Genomic DNA, 22166 nt, shown 5'->3' with positions numbered 1-22166 from the left:
TTTTGTGGTAAAAAGAAAGCTATCTACGTATACTATTTTTTGAAAAAAAAAAAACAAAAAAAAAAACAAAAAAAAAAAACAAAAAAAAAAACCCTTTGTTATTATGTGAAACTTCAAATACGAAAGTATGGTCATGAACTACCACGTACCTGTCACTCAGATTTAACTAGTATAATAGTTCATGGCTAGTGTTACTTCTGTCTATTTCCTCTCTTTCAGATGATTTTGAAGCAAATCCTGGACATCGTTTTACTCATAAATATTTTTGTATGTATCTTAAAATAATAAAAATTGTTTTAAAAAAAGCCTAACTCAGATAACCATAAGAGATAGGAAATACCCAACTGTTTCCTACCCTTTTTTTTTTTTTGAGACGGAGTTTCGCTCTTGTTACCCAGGCTGGAGTACAATGGTGCGATCTCGGCTCACTGCAACCTCCGCCTCCTGGGTTCAGGCAATTCTCCTGCCTCAGCCTCCTGAGTAGCTGGGATTACAGGCATGTGCCACCATGCCCAGCTAATTTTTTTGTATTTTTAGTAGAGACGGGGTTTCACCATGTTGACCAGGATGGTCTCGATCTCTTGACCTCGTGATCCACCCGCCTCGGCCTCCCAAAGTGCTGGAATTACAGGCGTGAGCCACCGCGCCCGGTGTCCTACCCTTTTATACTCCTCTCAGTACTTTATTACCTTTTTTTTTTTTTTTTTTGAGATAGGGTCTCACTCCTGTTGCTCAGGCTGGTTTTCAGTGGTATGATCTTGGCTCACTGCACACTCAACTTTCCTGGCTCAGGTAATTCTACCTCAGCCTCCCAAGTACCTGGGACTATAGGTTGGTGCTATCACACCCACAGTTTTATTGTATTTTTAGTTGAGACAGATTTCACCATGTTGTCCACGCCAATCTTGAACTCCTGGGTTCAAGCCATCCACCTGCCTTGGCCTCTGCAAGTACTAGGGTTATAGGTATGAGCCAGTACTTTATTTCTGACACTAGATGTATAAGAGTTTTCCCCCACACATGAAGCAGTTCTCCAACTTGGTGTCTGGTAACTCACTTTAATTCTGAAACTGTCTGCCTGGAGACTACCACAATGCCACAAGAGTTACAGGTTGGGACCAGCACTTTTTTTTGAGATGAAGTCTCTCTTTGTCACCCAGGCTGGAGACCCATCTCAGCTCACCGCAACCTCCGGCTGCTGGGTTCAAGTGATTCTCTCCTGCCTCAGCCTCCTGAGTAGCTGGGATTATAGGCACGTGTCACCATACCTGGCTAATTTTTGCATTTTTAATAGAGCTGGGGGTTTCACCATGTTGATCAGGCTGGTCTTGAACTCCTGACCTTGTGATCTGCCTGCTTTTGGGTCCCAAAGTGCTGGGATTATAGGCGTGAGCGACCGCTCATGGTATGACCAGTGCTTCTAATCAACTTGTTATAAATCAGAGTTCCCATGACCCCTCTCCCTGGTTTGATAATTAGCTAGGACGGCTCACAGGGAAACAAGTTTAACAGTTTATTATAAAGGATATTATAAAGATACAGATGAACAGCCAGGTGAAGTAATGCATTGGGCAGGTTATGGGATGGGAGAGGTGCAGAGCTTCTGTGCCCTCTCTGGGTGCATCAACTCCCCAGCCATCCCCCTGTGTTCAGCTACCCTGAAGCTAATCATAGCTAGTGGTTTAAGAGTGTCCAGGCTGGGTGCTGTGGCTCACACCTATAATCCCAGCACTTTGCGGGGCCAAGGTTGGAGGATCACTTGAACCCAGTAGTTTGAGACCAACCTGGGCTAACATAGTGAGATCCCTTTCACACAGAAAATTAAAAATAAAATTAGCTGGGCATGGAGGTGTGTAACTATAGTCCAAGGTTCTTGGGAGGCTGACGTCAGAGGATCACTTGAGCCCAGAGGTCGAGGCTGCATTGAGCTGTGATCATGCCACTGTATTCTAACCTGAATAACAAAGCAAGACCCTGTCTCAAAAAAAAAAAAAGTTTCTAAGAGCTTAATTTCCAGCTTCCCCAGAGATTGGTGGGTGGGAATGAAAGTTCCAGTTATCTAACCAGTCAGTCTTTTTGGTGAGCAGCAGTCCTATCCTGAGGCCTAGGGGGTCCCACACTAAGTCGCCTCAATAGCATAAACTCAGGTGGGATCCAAAGGGGTTTCCAGTGAATAACAAAAGACAGATCCTATCATTCTGGAAATTCCAAGGGTTTTAGAAGCTCTGTGGCAGGAACCTGAAACAACAAGACCAAATACATTTCATGTTATACCACAATATCATCACATCAAGAAACAACTTTAATATCCTCAAATGATACACAAGGACATGCTATCTGAGGCATCTATAAATGTTTTAAACAATTTAGTGAATGTTTGTACTATTACAGTATAGGTACCTTGTATTTACTGTTTTAAGCATGTGATACAACATGCTTTGAACAAGGATTGTCTAATTTGTCTAAGTTTTTTATTTTTATTTGCTCGTTTATTTATTTATTTATTTATTTATTTATTTTTTGAGACAGAGTTTCACTCTTGTTACCCAGGCTGGAGTGCAATGGCGCGATCCTTGGCTCACCGCAACCTCCGCCGCCTGGGTTCAGGCAATTCTCCTGCCTCAGCCTCCTGAGTAGCTGGGATTACAGGCATGCGCCACCATGCCCAGCTTATTTTTTTGTATTTTTAGTAGAGACGGAGTTTCACCATGTTGACCACGATGGTCTCGATCTCTTGACCTCGTGATCCACCCGCCTCGGCCTCCCAAAGTGCTGGGATTACAGGCTTGAGCCACCGCGCCCGGCCCTGCTCGTTTATTTTTTTGAGACGGAGGCGTCACCCAGGCAGGAGTGTAATGGCAAGATCTTGGCTCACTGCAACCTCCTCCCGAGTTCAAGCAATTCTCCTGCCTCAGCCTCCCCAGTAGCTAGGATTACAGGCACGTATCACCACTGCCCGACTACTTATTGTATTTTTAGTAGAGACAGGGTTTCAGCATGTTGGCAAGGCTGGTCTTAAACTCCTGATCTCAAGTAATCTGCCCGCAATGACCTCCCAAAGTGAAGGTTTTTATTTTAGTTTTTTTTATTTTCAATTTTTATGAATACATAGTAGATGTATGTATTTATGGGTATGTAAATTTTATAGTACCTAGTACTGTGCCTTATAAAATTGGTTCTTAGTAATATTTTGAGGAGATTAGACCTGTAATACTGTCTTGTTAAAAAATGAAATCTTGCTGCTTTGGAGAATGTTTTAAAATGGCAGAATCTGGGCTGGGTGTGGTGGCTCACGCCTGTAGTCTCAGCACTTTGGGACCATGAGTTGGGCAGATCACCTGAGATCACAAGTTCGAGACCAGCCTGGCCAACGTCATGAAACCCTGTCTCTACTGAAAATACAAAAATTAGCTGGGTGTGGTGGTGGGTACATATAGTCCCAGCTACTTGGGAGGCTGAGGCAGGAAAATCACTTGAACCTGGGAGGTTGAGGTTGCAGTGAGCCTCGATCACACCATTGCACTCCAGTCTGGACTACAAGAGTGAAACTCCTTCTCAAAGAAAAATAAAAGGGTACAATCTGTTGGAAAGAGCTTGGGATTTTGAATTGGGGGACCTGGGTTTGAGGCCAGCCCCACAGTCTATTAGGTGAGTAACACCGGATGGGTTTTCAGATTTCTGATCCTTCATATCCCTGTTGTGTGTTTATCTACCTTGGAAGTTTCTTGAAGAGATGAAGATGTTGGATATAGTAGCTTTTAAACAACAAAGTACTTGATAAATATTATTTTTAATTCCTATAATTTTTCTTTTTTTTTTTTTTTGAGACAGAGTTTCGCTCTTGTTACCCAGGCTGGAGTGCAATGGCGCGATCTCAGCTCACCGCAACCTCCGCCTCCTGGGTTCAGGCAATTCTCCTGCCTCAGCCTCCTGAGTAGCTGGGATTACAGGCACACGCCACCATGCCCAGCTACCTTTTTGTATTTTTTTTTAGTAGAGACGGTGTTTCACCAAGTTGACCAGGATGGTCTCGATCTCTTGACCTTGTGATCCACCCGCCTTGGCCTCCCAAAGAGCTGGGATTACAGGCTTGAGCCACCGTGCCCGGCCCTCCTATAATTTTTCATATCCTTGTTGTTTGTGTATCTACCTTGGAAATTTCTTAAAGAGATAAAGATGTTGGATATAGTAGCTTATAAACAGCACAATACTTTATAAATATTCTTCTTTTTTTCTTTTCTTTTTTTTTTTTGAGACGGAGTTTCGCTCTTGTTACCCAGGCTGGAGTGCAATGGCGCGATCTCGGCTCACCGCAACCTCTACCTCCTGGGTTGAGGCAATTCTCCTGCCTCAACCTCCTGAGGAGCTGGGATTACAGGCATGTGCCACCATGCCCAGCTAATTTTTTGTATTTTTAGTAGAGACGGGGTTTCACCATGTTGACCAGGATGGTCTCGATCTCTTGACCTCGAGATCCACCTGCCTTGGCCTCCCAAAGTGCTGGGATTACAGGCTTGAGCCACCGTGCCCGGCAGCTTTTTTTTCTTTTCTTTCTTTTTTTTTTTTAAGATCTGATAGTTTTATAAATGGATATTATTATTATTTTCTTTTTAAGTGGGATGTGGTCAAAATAATTATTATTTTTAATTCCTATAGTTTTTCTTAGTAAAGCATGTGTACATTTTACCTGAGGAACTTGGGGAGTTATTAGTTGTTTCTTTTTTTTGAGACAGAGTTTTGCTCTTGTTGCCTAGCCTGGAGTGCAATGGCACAATCTCAGCTCACTGCAACCTCTCCCTCCCAGATTCAAGTGATTCCCCTTCCTCCGCCTTCCAAGTAGCTGGGATTACAGGCATGCGCCACCACGCCTGGCTAATTTTTTGTATTTTTAGTAGAGGCAGGGTTTCTCCATGTTGGTCAGGCTGGTCTCGAACTCCTGACTTCAGTTGATCTGCTTGCCTCAGCCTCCCAAAGTACTGGGATTACAGGTGTGAGCCACCACGCCTGGCCGAGTTACTAGATTTTTAAATTTTTGAAAAATTGTCTCTAGACTATGGTCCCCTTTGACTTTTGTGGACAAATGATTGAACTTGATTTAGTATTACATTCTTGGACTGCAGTTTTTAACCTCTGGTCTAAACACATGAATCTAAATTGAGTATCTCTATGAAAGATCTACTTAGCTGTAGCATGTAAATAGAAAATACCATTGAGATCATTTATAGGGGTAGTATTCATCATTATATGGGAAGTCATTCATAAGATTTTTTTTTTTTTTTTTTTTTTTTTTGAGACAGAGTCTTACTCCGTTGCCAGGTGCCAGGCTGGAGTGCAGTGGTGCGATCTCAGTTCACTGCAACCTCCGCCTCCCAGGTTCAAGCATTCTCCTGCCTCAGCCTCCCAAGTAGGTGGGACTACAGGCACGTGCCACCATGCCCAGCTAATTTTTGCATTTTTAGTAGAGACGGGGTTTCACCATGTTGGCCAGGATGGTCTCGATCTCTTGACCTTGTGATCCACCCACCTTGGCATCCCAAAGTGCTGGGATTACAGGTGTAAGCCACCACGCCCGGCTGTTTTTTATGTTCTTGAAAGCTGTAAGTATGTCTAAGACATATGAAATGTAGGCTTTCTAAAAGAATTGTTAGACTGGGCCTAGTGCCTCATGTCTATAATCCTAGCACACATTTGTGAGGCTGAGGCAGGTGGATCACTTGAGACCAGGAGTTCCAGACCAGCCTGGCCAACATGGTGAAACCCTGTCTCTATTAAAAATACAGAAATTAGCTGGGCGTGATGGCCAGCACCTATAATCCCAGCTGCTCGGGAGGCTTAGGCAGGAGAATTGCCTGAACCCAGGAGGCGAAGGTTGTAGTGAGTTAAAATCGTGCCATTGCACCCCAGCCTGGTGACAGGGTTAGATTCCATCTCAAAACAAAACAAAAACCAAACCATGGGAAAAAGAGGGAAGACTGGCATGGTGTGGTGGCTCAGATTTGTAATCCTTGAGGCAGGATAATTGCTTGAGCCCAGGAGTTCAAGACCAGCCTGGGCAACATAGCAAGACCCCCATCTCTATTAAACATTAATAATAGAAAAAAAGAGGGAAATGGCAGCTGAGTAGGCAGGCTCAATATCTTTTCTTGATTAGGAATACAATTGGCTCTCAGACCTGGGGGAGAAGATGAGTCTAGAATACAAATGTTGCTGCCACCCCCAGAGGTCTGGAGGGATTGGCTGAAAAAACGGTGAACTAGGAGCTAAGCAGGTCCATTCTTAAATCTGGACACTATGCTTTTTAAATTTTTTTTCTAGTCTTTAGCATCAGAATGCAGAATTGTTGACTCTTTTTTTTTTTTTTGAGATGGAGTTTCGCTCTTGTTACCCAGGCTGGAGTGCAATGACACGATCTCGGCTCACCGCAACCTCCACCTCCTGGGTTCAGGCAATTCTCCTGCCTCAGCCTCCTGAGTAGCTGGGATTACATGCACGTGCCACCATGCCCAGCTAATTTTTTGTATTTTTAGTAGAGACGGGGTTTCACCATGTTGACCAGGATGGTCTCGATCTCTTGACCTCGTGATCCACCTGCCTCGGCCTCCCAAAGTGCTGGGATTACAGACTTGAGCCACCGTGCCCGGCCCAGAATTGTTGACTCTTAACCCACCTCAGCCCAGAAGACAAAAAAGTCAACATGATCTAGAGTCATAATATTTGCCTTACCTCTTCCTGGAGGGTTTTGTCTTCCATATTTGACATGAAAGACCATGTAGTTCCTTGTTGTTGCTAGCTGGGTATCCTTGTTCCTTATCCTTCATGTCCCAGCAACTGAAGACCCTAAAGAATACAAAATTCCAATTGATAAGTACCCTTTGCTGCTGCTTAACTTGGGTTGTATTGTATTTCATTATGTAAAGAAAAAAATGCTAATGATTATCTTAGGTTATTTAGAATGATGGCAGTTGAAAACCACTCTATTCATATATAATCCTTTTTCTTCCTAGTGCCCCCACAAATGTAGAGTGAGATTATCAGAGGGAAAAAAAGTTAAACAATTTTTTTTGTTGCTCTTTTTGCCCACGCTGGAGTACAGTGGCACGATCTCAGCTCACTGCAACCTCTGCCTCCAAGGTTCAAATGATTCGCCTGCCTCAGCCTCCCGAGTAGCTGGCATATGCCACCACACCTGGCTAACTTTTTAATATTTTTAGTAGAGATGGGGTTTCACTGTGTTGGCCAGGCTGCTCTTGGAACTGCTGACCTCAGGTGATCCGCCCACTTTGGCCTCCCAAAGTGCTAGGATTATAGGAATGAGCCCCCACGCCTGGCCAAAAGTTAGTATTTTTAACATTTTTTGTCTTTCCAGAGTAAACAACTCTAGAAACTTAATGTAGAATTTTTTTTTTTTTAATAAAGTGAAAGTAAATTTATTAGGAAAGTAAAGGAATAAAAGAATGGCTACTCTATAGACAGAACAGCCTATAATATAAATTTTATTATGATTTTGATAGGTAGTCTCTGACCAAAATTCTAGTGTAGGAAATTTAGAAAAGAAGTGCTAAATTTCTTTTAAAACATTAAAAAGTAAATTACCTAAAATCTTACCTTTGAATACTTTTTTAAATATATCACCCTCTACATTATGCTAATTTTGCTTAGCATATCTGTTAATATTTTTTCAGATTTCTGTTTTCTATCACTATTTTTATTGTCTGCAGTTAATATTGTATTGCTGTGCAGTAATTTTGTTCAATTCTCTTTACCACATTGGCCATTTAGGTTGATACTTTTTTTTTTCCCTAATTTTAAAAATGGTGATAAAATACACATAAAATGTACCACCTTTTTTTTTTTTTGAGACGGAGTTTCGCTCTTGTTACCCAGGCTGGAGTGCAATGGCGCGATCTCGGCTCACCGCAACCTCTGCCTCCTGGGTTCAGGCAATTCTCCTGCCTCAGCCTCCTGAGTAGCTGGGATTACAGGCACGAGCCACCATGCCCAGCTAATTTTTTGTATTTTTAGTAGAGACGGGGTTTCACCATGTTGACCAGGATGGTCTCGATCTCTCGACCTCGTGATCCACCCACCTCGGCCTCCCAAAGTGCTGGGATTACAGGCTTGAGCCACTGCGCCCGGCCAAAATGTACCATCTTAATACTTAAGTTCATAGTGTTGTACAACCATCACCACCACCCATCTCTATAACACTGTTCATCTTGTAAAGTTGAAACTCTATACGTATTAAACAGTTCTTCATTCCCTGTTCCTCCAGCCTCTGGTACCTACTATTCTACTTTTTGTCTCTGACTTTGACTACTCTAGATTACCTCATGTAAATGGCATCATATAATGTTTGTCTTACTGTCTTTTTGTGAGTGGTCTCTCTTACTTAGCATAATGTCCTTAAGGTTTATCCAAGTTGTAGCATATTGCAGAATCTCTTTCCTTTTTAAGGCTGTGTAATATTTCATTGTGTGGATATACTACCTTTTGCTAATGCATTCATCCATAGATGGATACTTCAGTTGCTTCTACATTGTAGCTGTTGTGAATTATATTGTTATGAACATGGGTGTGTAATATCTTTTTTAGACCCTGCTTTGTTTTATATATATATATATATATATATATAATTATTTTTTTTTAAAGATGGGGTTTGACCATGATGGCCAAGCTGGTCTTGAACTCCTGACCTCAGGTGATCCACCCACCTCGGCCTCCCAAAGTGCTAGCATTACAGACGTGAGCCACCGTGCCTGGCCCTGATTTCAGTTTCTTTGGACATGTATCAGAAATGGAATTACTGGATCACATGGTATTTCCATGTTTAGCTTTTTGAGAAACCACCGTATTGTTTTCCACAGTGGCTATGGTTGATAATTTTTTTTGCTTTTACTGGTAACACTCTAAGTTACGTGTTTGTGACTATGTTAATTTTTAGCCTTTCTAACAAATTTGGAATTGTAATGGTTGGAATTTTTTTTTTTTTTACTCTTTTTCAGAAGCAAGAGAAAAAGAAGAAGAAATGAACAGAGAGAAAGAATTAAGAAGACAAAATGAAGATATTGAACCAACATCCTCAGGATTAAATGTGATCAGAGATTGTTCCAAATCATCTTCCAGGTGCCTGTTTTTTACAAAAGACTTCTGTTAAACTATCAGTTTCTAGGTGTTAATAGAGTTTTAATTTTTTAATTTTTTTGTGACAGAGTCTTGCTCTTTTGTCTGCTGGAGTGCAGTGGTGTGATCTCGGCTTATTGCAACCTCCACCTCCTAGATTCAACGATTCTCCTGCCTCAGACTCCTAAGTAGCTGGGATTACAGGCATGTGCCACCACGCCTGGCTGATTTTTCTGTTTTTAGTAGAGATGAGGTTTCACCGTGTTGGCCAGCTTGGTCTCAAACTCCTGACCTCGGGTGATCCGCCTGCCTTGGCCTCCCAAAGTGCTGGGATTACAGGTGTGAGCCTCCTGAGTAGCTGGATGTCTACTACCAGCTAATTTTTGTATTTTTAATAGAGACGGGGTTTTATCATGTTGTGCAGGCTGGTCTCGAACTCCTGACTTCATGATCCTTCCGCCTTGTCTTTCTGAGTGCTGGGATTACAGGCATGAGCCACTGGGTCCAGCCCCCAGTTACTCCTTTTTTGTTTGTTTGTTTTTGTTTGTTTGAGAAGGTTGCCCACGCTGGAGCGCAGGGGCATGATGTGGGCTCACTGCAGCCTTCACTTCTCAGGTTCAAGTGATTCTCCTGCCTCAGCCTCCCAAGTAGCTGGGATTACATGTGCGGGCTACCGTGCCCAGCTAATTTTTTTGAAATTTTAGTAGAGACAGAGTTTTACCATGTTGGTCAGGCTGGTCTCGAACTCCTGACCTCAAATGACCTGCCCACTTTGGCCTTCCAAAGTGCTGGTATAATAGGTATGAGCCACCGCATCCAGTCTAGGGTACTTTTAAATTATTTTTCTGGCCCTTTCTCTCTCCTTCCTGGGTATTGAAATATGCATATTTTAAACTTTTTGATTTTTGTTTTATAAGTCACAGAAATTCTCTTAGTGTTTTTATTTTTTAGTCTCTTCATCTGTATTTTTTAGATTGGGTAATTTCTATTTTTCTGTCTTCTCATTTACCTGTGATCTCTAGATGCTGTGAAGTCCATCCACATAATTTAGAAAACAATTTCATATATTTTTCAGTTTTATGATTTCCATTTTTAAAATTTTTGTTTTATTTTTTATTTTATTTCAATAGCTTTTGGGGTATAGTGGTTTTTAGATGAATTATATAGTGGTGAAGTCTGAAATTTTAATTACCCATGTAGTGTACGTTGTTCTCAATTTTTCCCTTTTTTTTTTTTTTTTTAAACTTCTGGGATACATGTTCAGAACGTTCAGGTTTGTTACCTAGGTATACATACATGTGCCATTCATGGTGGTTTGCTGCACCTGTCAACCCATCATCTAGGTTTTAAGCCCAGCATGCATTAGGCATTTCTCCTAATGCTGTCCTTTCCCTTGCCTCCCACCTCCTGGCAGGCCCCAGTGTGTGATGGTCCCCTCCCTGTGTCCATGTGTTCTCATTGTTCAACTACCACTTAAAGTGAGAATATGTAGGGTTTGGTTTTCTGTTCCTATGTTAGTTTGCTGAGGGTGATGGCTTCCAGCTTCATCCATGTCCCTGCAAAAGACATGAACTCACTGTTTTTTATGGCTGCTCTTTCCATTTTGTTATTATTATTATTTTTTTTGAGACGGAGTCTCTAGTTGTCCAGGCTGGAATGCAGTGGCACAATTTCGGCTCACTGTAACCTCTGCCTCTTGCATTCAAGCGATTCTCCTGCCTCAGCCTCCCGAGTAGCTGGGATTATAGTCATGCACCACCATGCCCAGCTAATTTTTGTATTTTTAGTAGAGGCAGGGTTTCATTATGTTGGCCAGGCTGGTCTTGAACTCCTGACCTCAGATAATCTGCCCACCTTGGCCTCCCACAGTGCTGGGATTACAGGCATGGCCACCGCACTGGCCCCATTTTGTTACTTTTTTTTTTTTTTTTTGAGACAGAGTTTTGCCCTTGTTACCCAAGCTGGTGTGCAATGGCGCGATCTCGGCTCACTGCAACCTCCGCCTCCTGGGTTCAGGCAATTCTCCTGCCTCAGCCTCTGAGTAGCTGGGATTACAGGCACACGCAACCATGCCCAGCTAATTTTTTGTATTTTTAGTAGAGACGGGGTTTCACCATGTTGACCAGGATGATCTCGATTTCTTGACCTCGTGATCCACCTGCCTCAGCCTTCCAAAGTGCTGGGATTACAGTAGTGAGCCACTGCGCCCAGCGATAAATATATTTTCTTTTGCCTTGAGTATAATTATGATAACTGATTTAAATTCCTGGTCTGCCAATTCTAATGTGTGGGTCTTCTAAGCATTGATCTTCATTATTGCCTTTTAAAATTGACTATAGGTCCTCTTTTCATGTTTTTTTTTTTTTTGTATACTAATTTTATATTGCATTGTGGATATTGTAAATGATATATTTTAGAGACTCTGGATCCTGTTATGTTCCTCTCAAGGTTATTGATGTTTTTGTTTTGTTTTTGGCAGATAACTTGGCTGAACTCAACTTGAAACTGTTTCTCTTTGGTAGACCACAGCTAAAGTCTCTGATTAATTCTATATTTTTTTTTTTTTTTTAAGACAGGGTCTTTCTTTGTTGCTCAGGCTGGAGTGCAGTGGCACCATCTCAGCTCACTGCAAATTCCGCCTCCCAGGCTCAAGTGATCCTGTCACCTCAGCCCTACCAAGTAGCTGGGACTGTACATGCCTGCCACCATGCCCAGCTAATTTTTGTAATGATGGGGTTTCACCATGTTGCCCAGGCTGGTCTTGAACACTTGAGCTCAAACGATTCACCCACCTTGGCCCCCCAAAGTACTGGGATAACAGGCATGAGCAACCACATGTGGCCTCATTGGTTCTTTTTTCTTTATCTTTTTTTAGACAGAGTTTCACTCTTGTTACCCAGGCTGGAGTGCAATGGCGCGATCTCGGCTCACTGCAACCTCCACCTCCTGGGTTCAGGCAATTCTGCCTCTCAGCCTCCTGAGTAGCTGGGATTACAGGCACGCGCCACCATGTCCAGCTAATTTTTTTTTGTATTTTTAGTAGATTTTTTTTTGTATTTTTAGTAGAGACGGGGTTTCACCATGTTGACCAGGATGGTCTCAATCTCTTGACCTCGTGATCCACCCGCCTCGACCTCCCAGAGTGCTGGGATTACAGGCGTGAGCCACTGCACCCGGCCCTCATTGGTTCTTTTAGTCTTACCTGTACTGCTTGGAATCTGCCTCATGCGTGTGTTTTCCAGATGCAACCAGAAAGTTCTGTAGAGTTTTAGGCAGAATTTTCTCTCTTTTTCTTTTGTAGCTTTTTCCTCTGAGGGGTCTCTCCTCCTCATTTTCCATCCTGATTTCTGTCCTCTGATTAAGAAGGCAGGTTACTGTATGAGTTTTAGCTACCCAGTACATGATTGGTCCTCCTGTCAGGACAAAAGCCATTTAAAAATAAGGAATGGGGCCGGGCGCGGTGGCTCAAGCCTGTAATCCCAGCACTTTGGGAGGCTGAGGCGGGTGGATCACGAGGTTGAGAGATCGAGACCATCCTGGTCAACATGGTGAAACCCCGTCTCCACTAAAAATACAAAAAATTAGCTGGGCATGGTGGCATGTGCCTGTAATCCCAGCTACTCAGGAGGCTGAGGCAGGAGAATTGCTTGAACCCAGGAGGCGGAGGTTGCGGTGAGCCGAGATCACGCCATTGCACTCCAGCCTGGGTAAAAAGAGCGAAACTCCATCTCAAAAAAAAAAAAAATAAATAAATAAATAAAAATAAAAATAAAAATTAAGGAATGGGCCGGGCAAGGTGGCTCAAGCCTGTAATCCCAGCACTTTGGGAGGCTGAGGTGGGTGGATCATGAGAGATCGAGACCATCCTGGTCAACATGGTGAAACCCCGTCTCTCCTAAAAATACAAAAAAATCAGCTGGGCATGGTGGTGCGTGCCTGTAATCCCAGCCACTCAGGAGGCTGAGGCAGGAGAATTGCCTCAACCCAGGAGGCGGAGGTTGCGGTGAGCTGAGATTGCTCCATTGCACTACAGCCTGGGTAACAAGAGCAAAACTCTGTCTCAAAAATAAATAAATAAATAAACAAATAAATAAATAAAAATAAGGAATGGGCCGGGCGTGGTGGCTCACGTCTGTAATCCAAACACTTTGTAGGCCAAGGCGGGCGGATCACCTGAGGTCGGGAGTTCAAGAGCAACCCAACCAACAGGGTGAAACACTTAAAAAAAAAAAAAAAAAAGGAATGACCCAATGTCATTCTCTTCTTAAAGGTGTTAATTTTCAGTTTCTACCTGTTTTTGATACTACATTTTGTCTGAAATTTATAAGGGATGTCTGTGAGAAGGTGTTTTTGTTTTGTTTTTTGATGTAATCTACTTGGCTGTTACTGTAAGTGAAACTGACATTTTGCCTTTTTTCACAAAAACCGCTTTATCTGAATATAAGACTAGATCTATTAAAGCAAAAAATCTCTTTAGCTTCCTGTCTATCCGTTTCAGAGGAAAAGCGATGTAAATGTTTGTTGACTGTTCATTGTTTAAACGGAAGCTTAGTTGTTTGCTTTTTTGGGGGGTTGATTTCATCTTGGAGAGTCCAAGGCGTAACGTGAGGTATGATTCCAAGGTTGTTTTTTAACTTATATTCCAGCATTTATTACACAGTGATAATTTTCTTCAGTTTTTAAATGCATGCTTATTGAATGTAAATTTCTTCTAAGTTAAATACATTTCTGGGATTATTCTTTTGCTCTCTTGGATGTATTTTATTCAGTCATTTACATATTTTGGTAATGGTCAGGTTAATTTTTTTCCTTTTTGGTATCTTGAGAGTCTGTTTCATAAAACATGCAAATTTTTTGAATATCAGCAATGGTGTTGAAACTTGGTTCAGAGAAAGACAGTCCTCTAAAATCTATACCAGCTGGTAGTCTTAAAGAACTAGTAAAACTGGCTAGCCGTATGCAGAAAACTGAAACTGGTCCCCTGCTTTAAATTTTGTACAGAAATTAACTCAAGTTGGAAAGACTTAATTGTAAAATTAAAAACCATAAAAACCCAGAAGAAAACCTAGGTAATACCATTCAGGACATAGGCATGGGTGAAGCCTTCATGACAAAAACAGCAAAGGCAATTGCAACAAAAGCCAAAATTGACAAATGGGATCTAACTAACTAGAGCTTCTGCACAGCAAAAGAAACTAGCATCAAAAAAAAAAAAAAAAGAAGAAGAAAAAAACACAAACTAGCATCAGACTGAAGAGGCATCCTACAGAATGGGAGAACATTTTTGCAGTCTTCCCATCTGATAAAGGTCTAATAGCTAGAATTTACAAGGAACTTAAACAAATTTACAAGAGAAAAACAAACCACCCTATGAAAAAGTGGGCAAAGGATGTGAACAGACAGTTCTCAAAAGAAGACATTTATGTAGCCAACAAACATATGAAAAAAAGCTCATAATCACTGATCATCAGAGAGATGCAAATCAAAACCACAATGAGATACTATCTCATGCCAGTGAGAATGGTGATTATTAAAAAGTCAGGAAACAGTAGATGCATGCTTTTATGTTGTTGGTGGGAATGTAAATTAGTTCAACCGTTGTGGAAGATAGTGTGGCAATTCCTCAAGGATCTAGAACCAGAAATAGCATTTGACCCAGCAATCCCGTTACTGGGTATATACCCAGAGGAATATAAATCATTTTAGTATAAAGACACGTGCACACGTGTGTTTATTGCAGCACTATTTACAATAGGAAAAACAAAGAACCAATCCAAATGCTCTTTAATGATAGACTGGATAAAGAAAATGTGGCACATATACACCATGGAATACTATGTAGCCATAAAAAAAGAATGAGTTCATGTCTTTTGCAGGGACATGGATGAAGCTGGAAGCCATCATCCTCAGCAAACTAACACAGGAACAGAAAACCAAATATCACTTATTCTCACACATAAGTGGGAGCTGAACAATGAGAACACATGGACACAGGGAGGGGAGCATCACACACTGGGGCCTATCCCGGGGGAGTGGGGGGGCAAGGGGAGGGAGAGCATTAGGACAAATACCTAATGCATGTGCGGCTTAAAACCTAGATGATGGATTGATAGGTGCAGCAGACCACCATGGCACATGTGTAGCTATGTAACCTGCACATTTGCACGTGGATCCCAGAACTTAAAAAAAAAAAAAATCTGCAATGCTATTGAAATTTGGTTTAGACTAAGAGAGTCATCTTAAACTGCTAGCTATTACAGGTTTTAAAGAAATATTATATGGATGTAAGTTGCCACTCAAAAATCAAATACAGAGAAGAAACATTTATCCTATGTATAGGATAAATGTACTTTGAATTTGTGAGGTGTGAATCATTTAGGCATTTGCATTTTCTTTTTTTTTTGAGACGGAATTTCGCTCTTGTTACCCACGCTGGAGTGCAGTGGCATGATCTCGGCTCACTACAAACTCCGCCTCCTGGGTTCTAGCAATTCTCCTGCCTCAGCCTCCCGAGTAGCTGGGACTACAGGCACGTTCCACCATGCCCAGCTAATTTTTATATTTTTAGTAGAGACGGGGTTTCACCATGTTGACCAGGATGGTCTCGATCTATTGACCTTGTGATCCACCTGCCTCGGTTTCCCAAAGTGCTGGGATTATAGGCGTGAGCCACCGCGCCTGGCCACATTTTCTTTTTAAAAATCTATACCAGAGGCCTGGCACGGTGGCTTATGCCTGTAATCCCAGCACTTTGGGAGGCTGAGGCGGGGGATCATCTGAGGTCAGGAGTTAGACCAGCCTGACCAACATGGTAAAACCTCGTCTCTACTAAAAACAAAAAATTAGCTGCGCATGGTGGTGCACTCCTGTAATCCCAGCTATGCAGGAAGCTGAAACAGGAGAATTGCTTGAACCCAGGTGGCAGAGGTTGCAGTGAGCTGAAATTGTGCCATTGCACTCCAGCCTGGGCAACAAGAGCGAAACTTTGTCTCACACACACACAAAAGAAAAAATTGGGCAGGGCGCGGTGGCTCAAGCCTGTAATCCCAGCACTTTGGGAGGCCGAGGCGGGTGGATCACGAGGTCGAGAGATCGAGACCAACCTGGTCAACATGGTGAAACTCCGTCTCTACTAAAAATACAAAAAATTAGCTGGGCATGGTGGTGCGTGCCTATAATCCCAGCTACTCAGGAGGCTGAGGCAGGAGAATTGCCTGAACCCAGGAGGCGGAGGTTGCGGTGAGTCGAGATCGCGCCATTGCACTCCAGCCTGGGTAACAAGAGCGAAACTCCGTCTCAAAAAAAAAAAAAAAAAAAAATTGATACCAGAAACAGTGAGTTGTGCTTATGAATTTATTTTCTAATGTGAAATTGTACCACTACAGATATTGTTTATTTTTATTTTTTGAGACAGAGTCTTGCTCTGTTGCCCAGGCGTTAGTGCGGTGGTACAATCTTGGCTAATTGCAACCTCTGCCTTCTGGGTTCAAGTGGTCCTCCTGCCACAGCCTCCCAAGTAGCTGGGATTATAGGCAACCACCACTATGCCTAGCTAATTTTTGTATTTTTAGTAGAAAAGGGTTTCACCATCTTGGTCAGGGTGATCTCAAACTCTTGACCTCAGGTGATCCACCTGCCTTGGTCTCCTAAAGTACTGGGATATAGGTGTGAGCCACTGGCCTTGATTTTGTTTGATGCTAGTTAAAATTTTCTGCAAAATGTTTGCTGAGGAGAAAAAAAATATAATTTGACTCTAAGCGTTTTCTCTTTTAATACATACTATTTCCCGTGCTATAGTTTGTGTTTTGGCAACACATTGAATCAAGGCATTATTTAAACATGTTATGTATTCTGTTTTTTATCAGGGCCATTTTTGGACATAATTTCATGGATTTTGTTTTTCAGAATATTAAAAATATGTTAAAAATCTTTGTTTGGTTTGTGCATGTTAGAAGTAGAAAGCCAGACATGGAATTAGACGTTGCATAGAAGCGAATGCATTCCATCAAGATTTTATGTGTTTATTAGGCCTGTATAATCAGCTATGAAATCAATATGGATCAATTTAGTACTCAGTTCAATGCTTGCTTCTTTTTTTTTTTTTTTTTTTTTGACAGAGTTTCGCCCTTGTTGCCCAGGCTGGAGTGCAATGGCACGATCTCGGCTCACCGCAACCTCTGCCTCCTGGGTTCAGGCAATTCTCCTGCCTCAGCCTCCTGAGTAGCTGGGATTACAGGCACACGCCACCATGCCCAGCTACTTTTTTGTATTTTTAGTAGAGACGGGGTTTCACCATGTTGACCAGGATGGTCTCGATCTCTTGACCTCGTGATCCACCCGCCTCGGCCTCCCAAAGTGCTGGGATTACAGGCTTGAGCCACCGTGCCTGGCCAATGCTTACTTCTTAGCAAGTTAACTCAGTTAACTTAGCATGGGTGCTAATAATCAACATTTGAGTTCAGTGCTGTAGATGGCATGGTTTGAATAATTTTGCATTAAAAAATCTGTGACTTATGGCTGGGCATGGTGGCTCATGCCTGTACTTGCAGCACTTTGGGGTGTTGAGGTGGGTGGATCACTTGAGGTTAAGACCAGCCTGGCCAACATGGTGAAACCTTGTCTCTACTAAAAATACAAAAATAGCTGGATGTGGTGGTGGATGCCTGTAATCCCAGCTACTTGGGAGGCTGAGGCAAGAGAATCGCTTGACTTGCTTGAAGGGGGTGTAGGTCAAGATCATGCCCTGGTACTCCAGAGTGAAACTTTGTCTCAAAGAAAAAAAATAATCTGTTGTTTCTAAACCAGTAGAGCTGGAAACTTGTGCTTTAATCATAAGGGGGAAGATTTTGGATTATGAATAGCTTAGTATAAATTTATTTAGTCATTCATCTATTACTTATTGAGCATCTACTCTGATTACACTGTGTTTCAGGCACTGAGATACAGCAATTAGCAAGGTCTGATAAGACCTTTGTTCTTATTGAACTCACATTATTATGGGAGTATTTGAAGGGATGGATAATAGGTTATAAACAACTAAATAACGAAATAAAATAGTAAGCATGTAATGAAGTTAAAGGTAATGGGATAAACAAAGGTGATTAAGGTAATGGGAACTGGTGGTGTGCCTGAAAGTTTAAAAGGGGTGTGCCCTTAGGCCTCTTGAAGGAGGAGGCATTTGAGGAAACTCCAAAGATGAGGAAGAGGCCATGTAACAATCTATGGGAAGAGTGAGTCAGCTGACAGAACTGCAAGTGCAAAGACTTCATAGTGAACCGAATTTAACCTGTTCAATTAGAAAGAAGGCCTCTGGGGTGGAGATTTGAGCTAGGCAGGGGTTCAAATCTAGAAACTCAGATATTTGTGGAGGTTTGCTAGTTTATATACCTCTGTTTAAGGTTTATGTGTATGTGAGAATATATTCTTTTCAATTTTGAATCTAGATGAAAATAAAAAATCTCATGTTTTTCCTTCAGTAGATATTGAGTGCTTGTTATATGTGAAGCATGTTTTAGATGCTAGAAAAACATGTTAGATGCCAAAGCAAAATAGAAATTTGTGCGTTCCTGGAGCTTACATACCAGAGCTACTTCATTAGAAGGCAGTGACATTTTTAATCTTATAAAATCTTTGAAAGATTAATTGATACAATTAAGAATGCTGAATTCTCAACTCTGGGGGCAGATGGAGGAGTGGTGGATGGCGAGGGCTATGTCTACAGGTGTTTGATAAAAACCTTAATGAGAGTGTGTAATAGTCCTCAAGTGTGGTGGAGAGGAAACCACTTAGGAATCAATATGATATGCTCTAGACTCTCAAGCCTATCTAACCTGCCTTATACTATTGTTTTCTTTTAGACTTTTAGCATCCTGAAGTTACGGTTTTTAGTTTCTGTCTAGTGATAAGTCGAAAAGAGGGATGAGGAAACGGCTTCACTGGCCGGACCAGAAACAGAAACTAAGAACACATGACTGGATTCTCTCCGTTTGACCCCATGGTTAGAGTAAGGTGTTTTTAGAATGCAAGAATGCTACATTTAATGTTTTGGCAACGTGGCAAACTTGGATTAGCCACGAGAAATAATTTGTATTTCGGAAATTATATTGAAACATTTTGGGAGTAATACTAACTTCCTTACATGACTCGCTTTATTTGCTCCTGTGGCAATCAGGAATTGGATTCAAATATAGTTAATCGAGGCACTGGTTATCTCAGTGGTTTTTGTTCTTTACTATTTTGTAGTTTTTCTTCTGTATTTCCCTGTTCACCTGTCTCTTTAAAATGTTTAAATTTTTATTATATATATTTTGAGACAGGGTCTCACTCTCTTGTCCAGGTTAGAGTACAGTGATGCGTCATGGCTCACTGAAGCTCAAGTGATCCTGCCACCTGAGCCTTCCGAGTACCTGGTACCACAAGCACATGCCACCACACCTGGGTAATTTTTATTTTTTGTAGAGACAGGGTCTCATGATGTTTCCCAGGCTACTCTCAAACTCCTAGGTACAAGTAGTCCATCTGCCCTGGTCCCTGAAAGTGTTGGGGTTACAGGTGTGAACCATTGCATTCAGTCTCACCTATCTCTTGATGAGTGTTAATGGTCTAATGGCATCTAACATATAATTGCTGTGATCCATTATTTTTGACTTTATGTTTGAGTAAGACAGTAGGTTTTTCTTTTAACTTTCTTAAGATAAAATAATATTTGCATTAAACATAAATATTTAATGCTTAAACTACAAATTTTAAAAACTGAAGCATACTCAGTTGTTGTTAAAAGGAGAGGAAAGGTTTCCTGAGAAATGAATACTGTTTGCAAAGTGTGCTCTTTATTGCAGCAGAGGCAAAGAGTTTCTGTTTCTGTATTTTCAGGGATACGAGCAGCAGTGAAAGTGAAGAGAGTTCTGACTCTTCTGATGATGAGTTGATTGGCCCTCCTTTACCCCCTGCAATGGTAGGAAAACCATTTAATTTTATGGAGGATATCCTTGGTCCTTTACCTCCACCTCTTAATGAAGAAGAAGAAGCAGAGGAAGAAGAAGAGGAAGAGGAGGAAGAGGAAGTAAGTATTTCAATGGTAATTTAAGAATTCAGTGGAGTAATATCTTTAAAGTACTGTAGAGATCAGTTCTGCTAAACTGTTGTTTATGAGTAAGAGCCAATTTAAAAACTGAGGAAAGGCTGGGCACGGTAATCTCAGCTACTCAGAAGGCCGAAGTGGGAGAATCACTTGAACCTGGGAGGCAGAGGTTGCAGTGAGCCAAGATTGTGCCACTGCACTCCAGCCTGGGTGACAGAGCAAGACTCTGTCTCAAAACAAAACAAAACAAACAGAAAAAAAAACAGGCCAGGCGCGATGGCTCACCTCAGCACTTTGGGAGGCCAAGGCAGGCGGATCACAAGGTCAGGAGATCGAGACCATCCTGACCAATGTGGTGAAACCTGGTCTCTAAAAAAAAAAAAAAAAACTGAGGGAAAAGGCCAGGGACAGTGGCTCACACCTGTAATTCCAAGACGTTGGGAGGCTGAGGTAGACGGATCACTTGAGCCCAGGCCTTCAAAACCAGCTTGGGCAACATGGTGAAACCCCATTTCTACAAAAATGCAACAATTAGATGGGTGTTGCGGTGTGTGCCTGTGGTTTCAGCTACTCAGGAAGCTGAGGCGGGAGGATCACTTGAGCCCAGGAGGGAGAGGTTGCAGTGAGGTAAAGGGACGGAACTCCAGCCTGGACAGCAGAGCGAGACCCTGTCTCGAAACCTCCCCAACCAAACCCTCAGGAAAATAACTGTGGAGTTTATTACTGACAGCCTGTCTTGAAAGAACTTGGAGGAAGTAAACAATTCAATAAATGGAGAACAGAAAGCAATGTGTTAAAAAGAAATCAATGGATAAAACATTTTGTTAAATATACATATGCATGAGTGTAAATAATGATGATGGGTAAATTTGGGGGGATTTAAAAGCAAAGTGGATCTAAAATTATTATCAATAAAGTGAAAGACAGGAGAGTGAAATCAGAGTTCACTGATTTGTGAATATTACTTGGAAGGAGGCCAGAGATACTGGTTAACCTTAGATTAGTTTAAGCCAAGTTTATAAGTTTACAATTTTAAGAGTAATTGCCCAAAGAATAGAAATAAAATGTGGCCAAGTGCGGCGGCTCACCTTCACAGGCTCCCAGCACTTTGGGTGGCCAAGGCAGGTGGACCACTTGAGGTTAGGAGTTTGAGACCAGCCTAGCCAACATGGTGAAACCCTGTCCTACTTAAAATACAAAAATTAGCTAGTTATGGTGGCATGCATCTGTAATCCCACCTACTTGGAAGTCTGAGGCATGAGAATTGCTTGAACCTTGGAGGCGGAGGTTACAGTGAGTTGACATCACACCATAGCACACTCCATCCTGGGTGACAAAGTGAGACTCAATCTTAAAAAAAAAGAAGAAATGTATAACCTCCAAAATACTGAAAGGAAAAAATGGTAAAGGAAATGATGTACTTTTTGTATTTATACCTGAAGTAGATAATTTTTAACACCTCCCTTCTTCGTGTGATGAATTATTTTTAGTAATAATTATGAAATGAAATGAAAAATAATGACCAGAAAAGAAACCAACAGCTTTTGTAAATCTGTCAAAATTGATATTCTTTGCATATTCCTGCTCAGTACATAGTGTAGCAAATTTGTCAATCTGTCTCTCTGTAGTTGATCAAATAAAGCTTCTAATTTCAATTTTGTGTATTTTTTCTTTCACATGAAACAACAGATATATAGTGTGTGTATATATATTTACATATATATATACACACACGCACATGCGCATGTATTCCTGTGTGTGCATATGTAAAATTAAGAGAAACAAGAAGAAGAGTAAATTTGGCAGTTTCATTAAAATTTTTGTTTTACAATAAGTTCCAGAAATTGCAATGTTGATTGTATTTTTTTCTTTTTTTTTTTTTTAAGACGGGGTTTCACCATGTTGGTCAGGCTGGTCTTAAACTCCCAACTTCAGGTGATCTGTCCGCCTTGGCCTCCAAAGTGTT

General features: G+C 41.6%; 1 protein-coding gene across 6 annotated transcripts in view; it reads left to right on the top strand.

Annotated features, from left to right (window-relative positions):
* Positions 1-22166, top strand: part of WDR70 (WD repeat domain 70) — a 438306-nt gene that overhangs the window by 5567 nt on the left and 410573 nt on the right. For 4 of the 6 annotated variants that reach the window (XR_012513868.1, XR_012513869.1, XM_074386536.1 and 1 more), the window contains exons 4-5: positions 9003-9123; positions 19993-20182. Coding sequence is in view for 2 of the 6 variants with exons in the window: in XM_074386536.1 (XP_074242637.1) it covers positions 9003-9123; positions 19993-20182 (311 nt within the window). In the remaining 4 variants the exon portion in view is untranslated. Of the gene's footprint in view, positions 1-219; positions 268-9002; positions 9124-17439; positions 19559-19992; positions 20183-22166 lie in introns of those variants that run through there. The other 2 variants (XR_012513870.1, XR_012513871.1) reach the window with 2 other exon arrangements.

The sequence above is a fragment of the Saimiri boliviensis genome, chromosome 1 (genome assembly GCF_048565385.1).
Source record: "Saimiri boliviensis isolate mSaiBol1 chromosome 1, mSaiBol1.pri, whole genome shotgun sequence".
Lineage (NCBI taxonomy): Eukaryota > Metazoa > Chordata > Mammalia > Primates > Cebidae > Saimiri > Saimiri boliviensis.
The sequence above is the reverse complement of the archived record's forward strand: the minus strand, read 5'-3'. Positions and strand labels throughout refer to the sequence as shown.